This window comes from Salmo salar, chromosome 15 (assembly GCF_965601325.2).
Source record: "Salmo salar chromosome 15, fSalSal1, whole genome shotgun sequence".
NCBI classification, from domain to species: Eukaryota; Metazoa; Chordata; class Actinopteri; order Salmoniformes; family Salmonidae; genus Salmo; species Salmo salar.
The window spans coordinates 77,560,743-77,574,114 of NC_138305.1; the positions used below are offsets into that span (position 1 = coordinate 77,560,743).

Consider the following 13,372-nt stretch of genomic DNA (forward strand, 5'->3'; position numbering starts at 1 on the left):
CCATGTACGTTGGGTGCACAGTGAGACACAGTATAATTCAGCCACCTGGTCTGTGTGAGGTTGTCCCTTGTTGTTCGGAGGGGATGCTCTGCCCAGTCCGTTTGGTCCCAGCACTGGCTGGTCGAGCCCGGCTAGGGGGATGAGGGGTGACAGATGATCGCCCCCATACCCACGCAACAGGGGCAGAAGTATTGCCAGGTAGGAGAGGGAGCTGGGAGGAGGGGGAGGAGGGAGACTGGGCAAGGGGGGGCTCCTCTATCAGCTGCAGGGAGTTCTGACTGGCTGTCCAGATGCTCTTGGGAGGGCAGGGGAGCTGGAGAGAGATAGAGAGATACATAGAGGCACATACAACACCTCAACACCAATGAGGCCATGCAGCTTAACAACAGATTAACACCACTGACCAAATATATAGGGAATAGTGATAGGTTCCCTCCTGTTGTGTTCGTTTCATGTTAATTAATTCTGTGTTCCCGGTCCAAAATGACCGCCCCATTATTGCTGATTATAAATCAATAATAATACATATATTATCACCTAATGTTGTGTTAGATCTTTTTATCAACTTAAGTTCTTGTGAACATTACTATTTGCTATTTATGGCCTGTAGGCTTTATTGACCTGAGCTCATACAACTCGTTTTTGAGTAAAAAAAAGCATAATGTATGGATTATTTTGACTATAACAAATACTCAGATGAAACATATTGTGCTATTTATCACAGACTACTTTGTGTCAAAGTTTAATAAGGACTCTCTCCTTCTCACCAGTGTCACGATCAAAGATATGATCAAGAGCCTCACATACAGTATATCGTTTGGCCATTGTGCTGCCACAGAATGAATTGTGAACGAGGCCTCAAAAAAGCTTTATATACCAGAGTTAGAAAACTTAGAAAAGTTCTTTATATTATTGAAACAATGTTGCGATTGTTCGTGAGAATGCCAACAGGTGTGGTTCCGCAGTGAGGTGTGTGTGTGTGTGTGTGTGTGTGTGTGTGTGTGTGTGTGTGTGTGTGTGTGTGTGTATAGAAGAGTCTAGTGTGTGTGTGTGTGTGTGTGTGTGTGTGTGTGTGTGTGTGTGTGTGTGTGTGTGTGTGTGTGTGTGTGTTTTACCATTTTATTACGTTTGCAATTGCAACAAATAATCTGCTCAGACCCCAACCAAGGAGCATTAAAAGTCGTGCTATAAATTCTCAGACAACCCAAAGATTCCTTGATGCCCTTCCAGACTGCCTCTGCCTACCCAAGGACGTCAGAGGACAAAAATCAGTTAACCACCTAACCGAGGAACTCAATTTAACCTTGCGCAATACCCTAGATGCAGTTGCACCCCTAAAAACTAAAAACATCTGTCATAAGAAACTAGCTCCCTGGTATACAGAAAATACACGAGCTCTGAAGCAAGCTTCCAGAAAATTGGAACGGAAATGGCGCCACACCAAACTGGAAGTCTTCCGACTAGCTTGGAAAGACAGTACCGTGCAGTATCGAAGAGCCCTTACTGCTGCTCGATCATCCTATTTTTCCAACTTAATTGAGGAAAATAAGAACAATCCGAAATTTCTTTTTGATACTGTCGCAAAGCTAACTAAAAAGCAGCCTTCGCAAATGGAGGATGGCTTTCACTTCAGCAGTAATAAATTTATGAACTTCTTTGAGGAAAAGATCATGATCATTAGAAAGCAAATTACAGACTCCTCTTTAAATCTGGGTATTCCTCCAAAGCTCCATTGTCCTGAGTCTGCACAACTCTGCCAGGACCTAGGATCAAGGGAGATACTAAAGTGTTTTAGTACTATATCTCTTGACGCAATGATGAAAATAATCATGGCCTCCAAACCCTCAAGCTGCATACTGGACCCTATTCCAACTAAACTACTGAAAGAGCTGCTTCCTGTGCTTGGCCCTCCTATGTTGAACATAATAAACGGCTCTCTATCCACCGGATGTGTACCAAGCTCACTAAAAGTGGCAGTAATAAAGCCTCTCTTGAAAAAGCCGAATCTTGATCCAGAAATTATAAAAAACTATCGGCCTATATCGAATCTTCCATTCCTCTCCAAAATTTTAGAAAAAGCTGTTGCACAGCAACTGACTGCCTTCCTGAAGACAAACAATGTATACGAAACGCTTCAGTCTGGTTTTAGACCCCATCATAGCACTGAGACTGCACTTGTGAAGGTGGTAAATGACCTTTTAATGACGTCAGACCGAGGCTCTGCATCTGTTCTCGTGCTCCTAGATCTTAGTGCCGCTTTTGATACCATCGATCACCACATTCTTTTGGAGAGATTGGAAACCCAAATTGGTCTACATGGACAAGTTCTGGCCTGGTTTAGATCTTATCTGTCGGAAAGATATCAGTTTGTCTCTGTGAATGGTTTGTCCTCTGACAAATCAATTGTAAATTTCGGTGTTCCTCAAGGTTCCGTTTTAGGACCACTATTGTTTTCACTATATATTTTACCTCTTGGGGATGTCATTCGAAAACATAATGTTAAATTTCACTGCTATGCAGACGACACACAGCTGTACATTTCAATGAAACATGGTGAAGCCCCAAAATTGCCCTCGCTAGAAGCCTGTGTTTCAGACATAAAGAAGTGGATGGCTGCAAACTTTCTACTTTTAAACTCGGACAAAACAGAGATGCTTGTTCTAGGTCCCAAGAAACAAAGAGATCTTCTGTTGAATCTGACAATTAATCTGGATGGTTGTACAGTCGTCTCAAATAAAACTGTGAAGGACCTCGGCGTTACTCTGGACCCTGATCTCTCTTTTGAAGAACATATCAAGACTGTTTCAAGGACAGCTTTTTTCCATCTACGTAACATTGCAAAAATCAGAAATTTTCTGTCCAAAAATGACGCAGAAAAATTAATCCATGCTTTTGTTACTTCTAGGCTGGACTACTGCAATGCTCTACTTTCCGGCTACCCGGATAAAGCACTAAATAAACTTCAGTTAGTGCTAAATACGGCTGCTAGAATCCTGACTAGAACCAAAAAATTTGATCATATTACTCCAGTGTTAGCCTCCCTACACTGGCTTCCTGTTAAGGCAAGGGCTGATTTCAAGGTTTTACTGCTAACCTACAAAGCATTACATGGGCTTGCTCCTACCTATCTTTCCGATTTGGTCCTGCCGTACATACCTACACGTACGCTACGGTCACAAGACGCAGGCCTCCTAATTGTCCCTAGAATTTCTAAGCAAACGGCTGGAGGTAGGGCTTTCTCCTATAGAGCTCCATTTTTATGGAATGGTCTGCCTACCAATGTGAGAGACGCAGACTCAGTCTCAACCTTTAAGTCTTTACTGAAGACTTATCTCTTCAGTAGGTCCTATGATTAAGTATAGTCTGGCCCAGGAGTGTGAAGGTGAACGGAAAGGCTGGAGCAACGAACCGCCCTTGCTGTCTCTGCCTTGCCGGTTCCCCTCTTTCCACTGGGATTCTCTGCCTCTAACCCTTTTACAGAGGCTGAGTCACTGGCCTACTGGTGTTCTTCCATGCCGTCCATGGGAGGGGTGCGTCACTTGAGTGGGTTGAGTCACTGACGTGGTCTTCCTGTCTGGGTTGGCGCCCCCCCCCTTGGGTTGTGCCATGGCGGAGATCGTTGTGGGCTATACTCGGCCTTGTCTTAGGACGGTAAGTTGGTGGTTGGAGACATCCCTCTAGTGGTGTGGGGGCTGTGCTTTGGCAAAGTGGGTGGGGTTATATCCTGCCTGTTTGGCCCTGTCCGGGGGTATCATCGGATGGGGCCACAGTGTCTTCTGATCCCTCCTGTCTCAGCCTCCAGTATTTATGCTGCAGTAGTTTATGTGTTGGGGGGCTAGGGTCAGTCTGTTACATCTGGAGTATTTCTCTTGTCTTATCCGGTGTCCTGTGTGTATTTAAATATGCTCTCTCTAATTCTCTCTTTCTCTCTTTCTGTCTTTCTCTCGGAGGACCTGAGCCCTAGGACCATGCCTCAGGACTACCTGGTATGATGACTCCTTGCTGTCCCCAGTCCACCTGGCCGTGCTGCTGCTCCAGTTTCAACTGTTCTGCCTGCGGCTATGGAACCCTGACCTGTTCACCGGACGCGCTTGTTGCACCCTCGACAACTACTATGATTATTATTATTTGACCATGCTGGTCATTTATGAACATTTTAACATTTTGACCATGTTCTGTTATAATATCCACCCTGCACAGCCAGAAGAGGACTGGCCACCCCTCATAGCCTGGTTCCTCTCTAGGTTTCTTCCTAGGTTTTTGGCCTTCCTAGGGAGTTTTTCCTAGCCACCGTGCTTCTTTCACATGCTTTGCTTGCTGTTTGGGGTTTTAGGCTGGGTTTCTGTACAGCACTTTGAGAATATCAGCTGATGTACGAAGGGCTATATAAAAATAAATTTGATTGATTGATTTGATTTGATTGTGTGTGTGTGTGTGTGTGTGTGTGTGTGTATTTGAAGAGTCTAGTGTGTGTGTGTGTGTGTGTGTGTGTGTGTGTGTGTGTGTGTGTGTGTGTGTGTGTGTGTGTGTGTGTGTGTGTGTGTGTGTGTGTGCACAAACACACATGCATGTGGGGGTCTGGGAGAGGAAGTGTGTCCATCTGATGAACGGACATGTGCCTGAACTCAATTGTATATACTAATTGTAGTCTCACCCATTCATTTCTAATGACCGGTCATTTTTGACCGGGAACACCACAGGTGTACCAAAGTTAAATGAAACACGCAAAATGTAATGAAAATCATCCAAATGTATTTTGTGTGGACAAAGTCATTGAACCTTATGACAATCAGATTAAATTAATTACATTTTTCAGAGAGAGAACTTGTAAATTGGTCCAGTTCGACCAGAACACAACATGAGGGTTAAAGCAAGCAAAGAGTGGATAACTTCTTACTGCTGCATTGGGAGATATCTAGTAGATAAGACAGTATGGCCTACATGCCAGGTCGCAGTTGTAAATGTGAACTTGTTCTCAACTGGCTTACTTGGTTAAATAAAGGTGAAATAAAAAAATAGAAAAATAAAAATATGCACTACAGACTACATAAATCATACCGTAGATGGGCTTTCCACAGCTAGCTGGTAGGTGGAGCCTCCATAGCCAAAGTGCAGTTCATCGCCTGGGGTTAGACGCACGGCTGCATTGTGGATACGACAGTCGTTGACATATGTACCATGGGCAGAGTTCAGGTCACTCAGCACAAAACATCGCTCTGATTTGCTCCATTCGATCAGGGCGTGATGCTCCTCAACTCCCCCATTCTGTCAATAATGAGCATAAAGCAGTCAATATAATAGTAACTCCGTACAGAAGATCACATTTAAATATTGATAAAGCCAGCACACGTATTCCTATACCAAGATAAGGACATATTTACTGTATTGCTCAGTTCTATATTCTTCAATACAGATTACTATTATAATTATTATTATTACCATCATCAATACAGACGACTTTACCACAATCAATCTAGTTTTGGCTGATAGGTGTGTGTACCGGTAGCCTATCGTTATATAAAATTATATTATCGTTATATTAAAGAAAATAATAGCATTGTTAAGATTTTATCTTTTTGTAAAGACATACATTTGCAGTTTGAGGATGCAGCATCATGACCTTACCTGTAAACATAAATCGCAATCCCTATGTGTTCCTACTGTAGTGGTTTCAGCCTGGAGTTTAAATACCCACCCCGATGTTTTCAGGTAACCCCTCATATCCACCTGTAAAGCATTAACAAATTAATAATCTTACTATATATGCACGTAATTGCTCCATAAAAAATGGACATGAGACGTGTCAGCAACTTCAACTTGGCAATGGCACATTATGCTTGATAAGTACTACGACTGCTTAAGTTGACTTCGTTTCGAGATATAATTTGAATGAATGGTACATTAACATGTTACAATATACATTATTCTCTCATACATTAAAGAGACAACCACGTTTTTGAGGCGTTTTTACAATAAAGTGTAAAGTTTTAAATGGAGTTAACCCAAAACAGTTCTATCCAACTTCAGAAAATATATGATTTTTGGGACAACATTTTTACTTTCCTTAAAACGAGGCAGACAGTCCGAAATATATCCAATTCATTCAACAGCAGAGAGAAAAAACATTGTAGCCTACAGGTTTGTATATGGAAATCAACTTGACCTCGGATTGTATATCAGCGCCATGGAAACTATACTAGACTCCGCCCTTGGTGTATTTAACCATTTGTTGCATCTGATGGGTGACTTCCGGAAACTGTATATAGTCTCACTATTGCTATTTTACTGCTGCTCTTTAATTACTTGTTACTTTTATTTCTTATTCTTATCCGTATTTTTTTTAAACTGCATTGTTGTTTAGGGGCTCATAAGTAAGCATTTCACTGTAAGGTCTACTACACCTGTTGTATTCGGCGCATGTGACTAATACAATTTTATTTTATTTTATTTTATATAATTTGTGCAAAAAAAAACAACTACTGTTGGACATACTGTAAGACCAGCAAATCAGCTCCAAGTGATTTTGATTTCTAAATCTGTTCCAAAGTAATCCCAAGCAAAATAGAGAGATATATGTGATCTTATAAAAATGTAAGCCAGATTTTAAATGATTATGTTAAAGTCAAATATTATATTTGTTTGGGCTTCTTTTTGCCGTCTACAAATGATTTGTAATTATTTTCCTGCCCACTTACCATCCGCCCAATAAAAAAAATCTGCCCACGACTGAATTTAATTGATGATCCCTGTAATAGTGTAACAAAAGTATACATAATTCCCCAATTATTTTCTTCAAATAATATGTTATAGAGTTACCCTGTTGTGTATTTTATCATCACCTGTCTGTGCATAAGCACTTATCTCATGACTGCCTATGTAATCAAAAAACTTCTCAAAAGCAAAAAAAAAAAAAATGAAATAATTTGATACATTCAAAATAATGTCAAAGTGGAATTATGTGTTTCAAAATGTATACAAATGAATAAACAATTTAAATCTGAAATGGCTTGAGTCAATAAGTATTCAAACCCTTTGTTATGGCAAGCCTAAATAAGTTCCAGAGTAAAAAGGTGCTTAACAAGTCACATAATAAGATGCATGGACTCACTTTATGTGCAATAATAGTGTTTAACATGATTTTGAATGACTACCTCATACGTACAGATAATCGTAAGATCCTTCACTCGAGCAATGCATTTCAAACACAGATTCAACCACAAAGACAAGGGAGGTTTTCCAAAGCCTCACAAAGAAGGGCACCTATTGGTAGATGTGTAAAAATGAATGTCCTTTTGAGCATGGTGAAGTTATTAATTACACTTTGGATGGTGTATCAATACACCCAGTCACTACAAAGTTGCAGGCTTCCTTCGTAAACTCAGTTCCCGGGATTTCACTATGAGGCCAATGGTGGGTTTAATGGCTGTGATAGGAGAAAACTGAGGATGGATTAACAACATTGTAGTTACTCCATAATACTAACCTATTTGACAGAGTGAAAAGAAGGAAGCCTGTACAGAATACAAATATTCCAAAACAAGCATAGTGTTTGCAACAAGGCACTAAAGTAATACTGCAAAAAATGTGGCAAAGCAATTAACTTTTTGTTCTGAGTACAAAGTGTTACGTTTGGGGCAAATCCATTACAACACATTACTGGGTACCACTCTCTATTATTTTCAAGCAGTGTGGTCAGTGGTGTAAAAATACTTTAATAAAAGGAATTTGAAATTATTTATACTTTTACTTTTGATACTTAAGTATATTTGAGCAATTACATTTACTTTTGATACTTAAGTATGTTTAAAACCAAATAATTTTTGACTTTTACTCAAGTAGTATTTTACTGGGTGACTTTTCACTTTTACTTGAGTCATTTTCTATTAACGTATTTTTACTTGTACTCAAGTATGACAATTGGTTACTTTTTACACCGCTGAGTGTGGTGGCTGCATCATGTTATGGGGTATGTTTGTAATCGTTAAGGACTGGAGAGTTTTTCAGGATAAAAAATAAAAGAAATGGAGCTAAGCACAGGCAAAATCCTAGAGGAAAACCTGGTTCAGTCTGCTTTCCACCAGACACTGGGAGATGAATTCATCCTTCAGCAGGACAATAACCTAAAACACAAGGCCAAATCTACACTGGAGTTGCTTACCAAGAAGATAGTGAATGCTCCTGACTGGCCGAGTTTTGACTCAATACTACTTGCAAATCTATGGCAAGACCTGAAAATGGTTGTCTAGCAATGATCAGCAACCAATGTGACAGAGCTTGAAGAATATTGAAAAGAATAATGTGCAAATGTTGCACAATCCAGGTGTGGAAAGCTCTTTGAGGCTTACCCAGAAAGACTCACAGCTGTAATCGCTGCCAAATGTGCTTCTGCAAAGTATTGACTCAGGGACGTGAATACTTATGTAAATGAGATATTTCTGTATTTCATTTTCAATAAACTTGCAAAAATCTCTGAAAACATGTTTTCACTTTGTCATTATGGGATATTGCATGTAGATGGGTGAGATAACATTTTAATTGCATCAATTTTGAATTCAGGCTGTAACAAAACAAAATGTGTAATAAGTCAAGGTAAATAAATATTTTCTGCAGGCACTGTATATGGAGCCATTAATGCAAGTGAGTAAATTCCCTGCAAGATCTTGATACAGTAACTAAGATACAGTAATACAGTAATTTACCTGGATACAGATACTAAAGTTTTTTTTCCAAATGATCATAATTTTGATGAAAATGGATGCAATTTGATGGCAAACATTACGCAGACTTTTCAATGTTTTTGAAAATATTTGTGTTTATAAAATCTGAAAGTCCATACATGTATGGACATTTCTTTATGGTACCAGAAACTTTTCTACTAACGTTTCACATAAACTTAGATTCATTTGGAAAACCATTGGGTTTTGAAAAAAGGAAACCAAAGAATGAGATATTTGCAATACATGTATTTTTTTAATGACAGCTGCCCACCAAGATACAACCAGATCCATCATTTAGTTGCTGGTCATCACCTGAAAAATAGAAAAATAAAAAAGAGACCAAAAAAATTACTTCATATGCCAATAGGGAGTATACTTGCATATACTCCAAGGTGATAATTAAACATTACAAGTGTTTTTTTCCATGGATAGGCTGTTCCAATATTCACACCAGCAAACTACTTAAAATGCATACCCAATACATTACTTCATTATAAATGTATATCTAGCTTGGTTTGGATACCACTTAAAACGGACAATACATTGCTTCAATCTGAGCAGTATGTAGTATTGATATTTTAGCCCTTGTGTGGCGGGAAGGGAATAAGTGTGGAAGTATGGTGGGAAGGGATATAGTGTGGAAGTATGGTGGGAAGGCATATAGTGTTGAAGTGTTGGGTGTGCACTCACGTTGTTTATCCAGGAAATGTAGGCACTGACGCGGGTGAAGACGGAGGGCTTCTTGGGGTAGTTGCAGCCCATGCTGGAGCCGAAGCTCACCACACCATGAACGTCCCAGGAGCCATCAGAGTTCTGGCAGTTCAGGGGGCCACCGGAGTCTCCCTGCAGGGAAACAGAGGAACACACAGCAGTGGTAAGCTCAGGACCAGAGTGTATGACTGTGTCAAATATATAGTTTACTATAACCTTGTTAAACTTTAATTTGTGGAATTTCTTAATTTCTTAGTAATGATGGACTGTCATTTCTCTTTGCTTATTTGAGCTGTTCTTGCCATAATATGGACATGTTTTTTTACCAAATTGGGCTATCTTCTGTATACTTCTACCTTGTCACAACACAACTGATTGTTTCAAACGCATTAAGAACGAAATAAATTCTACAAATTAACTTTTAAGAAGGTACACCTGTTAATTGAAATGCATTCCAGGTGACTACCTCATGAAGCTGGTTTAAAGAATGCCAAGAGTTGCCAAAGCTGTAATCAAGTCAAAGGGTGGATACTTTGAATTTGTTGAAGAATTTGTTTAACACTTTTTTGGTTACTACATGATTCCATATGTGTTATTTCATAGTTTTGATGTCTTCACTATTATTCTACAATGTAGAAAATAGTAAAAATAAAGAAAAATCCTTCAATGAGTAGGTGTGTCCAAACCTTTGACTGGTACTGTACATCAGATATTCCGAAATAATTCCTTTCAAAAAGTATCATTCTTTTTCCTCAAGTGGCATTTCTTAGCTCTAGGTCTGTTCATCACTCCATGATAGTGAAATGACAAAACATCAACAAGCTGTAGTAGCATGACTCACGTTGCAGCTAGCAAGGTCTCCATTACCACCAGCACAGACCATGCTGCTGGTAACAAGGCTGCCCCACCAGTCGGGCTTGGTGCAGTTGGCATGGCTGACCACGGGCAGGAGGGCCTGCTGCAGTACGTCAGCGATGGGGCCTCCGGCTGAAGAGATTAACAAATTCAACAATCCAATTAGTGCCTCTATTGATTCTCATGAAATGTCAATAGTATCTTGAAGGATATGTTGAATGCTCAACAAACACTATATATTCAAAATAACTATATTTTAACTATACTCAAAATAACTACCATAATAATTAGCAATTGGTTCATCATCATTACATTTGTTTATATAAAGTTATTAGTAGTACGTCTGAGTTTGTGGGCATTCATATCACCAGCAAATGAGGATGAAAAGATGAAATAATATGCATTGATATGAGAGAAAAGTGCAAGGGAAACTGATTCATGGTCAACATGACCTACTCCAGAGGCGTCCCCAGCCAGTGACGTAGCAGGGAGCATTGTGGGGCAGGACGATGCCGGAGTCGGGCAGACAGGCAGCCATGATAGAGTCAGAGAAGGTGACAGGGCTCTGAAGCTTGATCAGGGCAATGTCGTTACTGCAGAAGACATGATGAGCGACTGTATTACAGATAAGCACACAGTCATGAATCAAACAAATGCATTAATAAAGCCCTTTTTACATCAGCAGATGTCACAAAGTTTAGGAAATATTACTAATCTCATTCACTGAGGAAAATGCAGCACTACTTTACTATCTCCAATTTTCAGTTAGATCACATCATGCATCCCATCAGTACAAAAAACTTTGGCCAACGCATAGCTATGAAAATGGATCATTCATACATAAATTATCTAACAGAAAATAGTTCAAACATAGAAGTATTTGAATGTAAACAGACATGGAGCCTACAAGGATAGATATCATTGGGGTAGAAAAAAGTGAAAACCCCACCGGATTCTGTAGGAATCCCAGTTCTCATGGACGATGATCTTGGCGGGAGTAAGAGCCATGGAACCCTCCTCGTTGTTGTTCTTCAGGTTGTGCTTGCCCAGGTACACCCTGTAGGTGTTGCGGCTGCTATAAGGCCACAAGAGAACCCACACACAAAAGGTCAGGTCATAACACTAACAAAATGTTAAAATCCATAGATGATACAGTAAGTGAAGCAGTGGCAGCTGGTGCCTTTTAGATAATGGAGGAAATTTAATAAAATAAAAATCTCATTGGATGACAATCTCGGACCCGTTTGTTATACCTGATGCAGTGAGCAGCGGTCATGACCCACTGGCTGGAGATCAGAGTGGCGCCACAGGTGTGGTGGAAGCTGCTACCAGATTGGTACTGAAGAGACACCTGGAGAGAACAAAGAAACAAACACCAATGTATTTAAATTCAACACAATTCAAATAAGATTTGGTAAAGTCAATTTGAAGAAAAATACTACTTTACTACAACTTTAGGACACCCAGGGCTTGTTAATAGAGAAGGGCTTGTTATTAGAGAAGGGCTTGTTAATAGAGAAGGAGTGATAATACATGAAAACATGTCAAGTGGAACCTACCTGCCAGGGCCAGCTGTTCTCACGGACATCCTCTCCTCCGACCACCCTGGTGATGATAGGGGGGAAGGTGGGCAGCCCACATCCGTAGGCTGAGAAATAACGAGAAACACAAACACTATGCAATTACAATTTGCATCACTGACTTACTCTTCCCAGAACATCATGTTGTCCATATTGCATGTCTAAGGTTTATTTTGAAATTGCACATTTCTACCAAAATGTGAACTCGTAACTTCTGTATTTCATGTACATGATACCTGATACCCAATATATTTCAACTTAAATCTGAGAGAATTTCTAAATGAAAACAAATAGGTGGTCATTTAAGATGGCATACAAGGTGGAATTATGTGTTCACTGAAAGTAAGATAAGGCGAGGGACCAACATATTGTCAAATGTTCAGCAAAATCTAAAATCTGGTCAGGATAACTTACCACCAGCAACAAACAAAGCCAAGACCACAAACTTCATGATGACAGTTTCAGTGAATGTCAGCTGAACCTGCTCCCTTATATAGCTGAAGAGTAGTAGAAAAAAACTGTCAGAGACATGTTGCACAACAAGGTGTCTAAAACCAGCCAGTAAAACCTGGAAAAAAAATCAACCTTGCAGATAATGTGATTTTGGATGTTTTACTTCTCAACTGTGTTACCCAGGTTCTGTGAAATTCAGTGTTGGAAAAGCTACTCTGAAAATATAGTTTACCAAGCTACCAATTACTTCATACTGGAAGAAGTTAAGCTACACTAAATCTACCCTTAAGAAAAATAAAGCTACTTAGAGAGAAAAAAGTTCTCTACTTCCAAACTACTTCATGAAAACATATATCTAAATCTGAAATGTCACAGACGACAGATCACTCTGGGGTCAGAAGTTAACAGCAAGAACAGATCACTCTGGAGTCAGACGTTAACAGAAAGTGTGATTTAGCCTATTAAACACAGAAAGTGAGAATTACGCAGACAAAAAGTGTTTGAAGTGAGATTTAGGCAGGTCTGATGAAAAAGAAAGGAAATTCTTGCGTACTTCACCCATATTCTATTTTCTTTTCGCAAAGAAAGTAGTGTGTAGTTTAGTCATCGACCATGAAATAAAACATAGTACTAATATAACACTATAATAATGAATGCAAAAAAAATACTAATATAGACTATAGACCTTATTCATTTAGTCAGGTCACTATGCAATGGCATACTAAAATGTATGAAACATACTAGTACTTTAAAGGTGCAATTTGGGGAAACAGATATTTACAGTATGTTCTTAAATTATTAGAAAACACATGTACATATGCAATCAATATTTTCTATAACGGTTTGTGATTTTTCAATGAATTTCAAAGTTACGGGCATTTCAGTATTCCGAACAACCTCCATTCCTGACATGTTAGTACCTCTGAGGTCCTCTTACTGTATATGATCATGGAAAATGGCACAAATTTCATTGGCTTTTAACCAACATTGTTTTAATTATTAATAACATGTACATTTCATCACGGTGGGACCCATTCATCTATTTATCAGAGTGTC

General features: G+C 39.4%; 2 protein-coding genes across 2 annotated transcripts in view; both read right to left on the reverse strand.

Moving 5' to 3' along the window:
- The window catches only part of fhad1 (forkhead-associated (FHA) phosphopeptide binding domain 1), a 44,411-nt gene extending 38,561 nt beyond the window's left edge, over positions 1-5,850 (reverse strand). The window contains exons 1-3 of the mRNA XM_082961498.1: positions 5,626-5,850; positions 5,059-5,265; positions 46-313 (exon numbers count right to left, since the gene is read on the reverse strand). Coding sequence (XP_082817624.1) covers positions 46-313; positions 5,059-5,265; positions 5,626-5,721 — 571 coding nt within the window. The 5' untranslated portion in view covers positions 5,722-5,850. The remainder of the gene's footprint in view (positions 1-45; positions 314-5,058; positions 5,266-5,625) is intronic.
- Positions 5,851-8,948: 3,098 nt separating this feature from the next.
- Positions 8,949-12,376, reverse strand: ela2 (elastase 2). The gene is made up of 8 exons (XM_014146357.2): positions 12,278-12,376; positions 11,843-11,931; positions 11,537-11,634; positions 11,233-11,358; positions 10,740-10,876; positions 10,270-10,415; positions 9,408-9,560; positions 8,949-9,029 (listed from the first exon to the last, which is right to left on the reverse strand). Exons 1-8 carry the CDS (start codon positions 12,312-12,314, stop codon positions 9,012-9,014), a joined length of 804 nt encoding a protein of 267 aa, XP_014001832.1. The 5' UTR covers positions 12,315-12,376; the 3' UTR covers positions 8,949-9,011.
- Positions 12,377-13,372: the final 996 nt, after the last annotated feature.

Excerpts from the sequence above, each read along its gene's own strand:
- ela2 (XM_014146357.2), bottom strand. The coding sequence starts at position 12,314 with ATGAAGTTTGTGGTCTTGGCTTTGTTTGTTGCTGGTG. Across the intron at positions 11,635-11,842 it reads AGAACAGCTGGCCCTGGCAG|GTGTCTCTTCAGTACCAATC; the intron begins GTAGGTTCCACT and ends TGTTCTCTCCAG. Across the intron at positions 11,359-11,536 it reads ACCGCTGCTCACTGCATCAG|CAGCCGCAACACCTACAGGG; the intron begins GTATAACAAACG and ends GTGGCCTTATAG.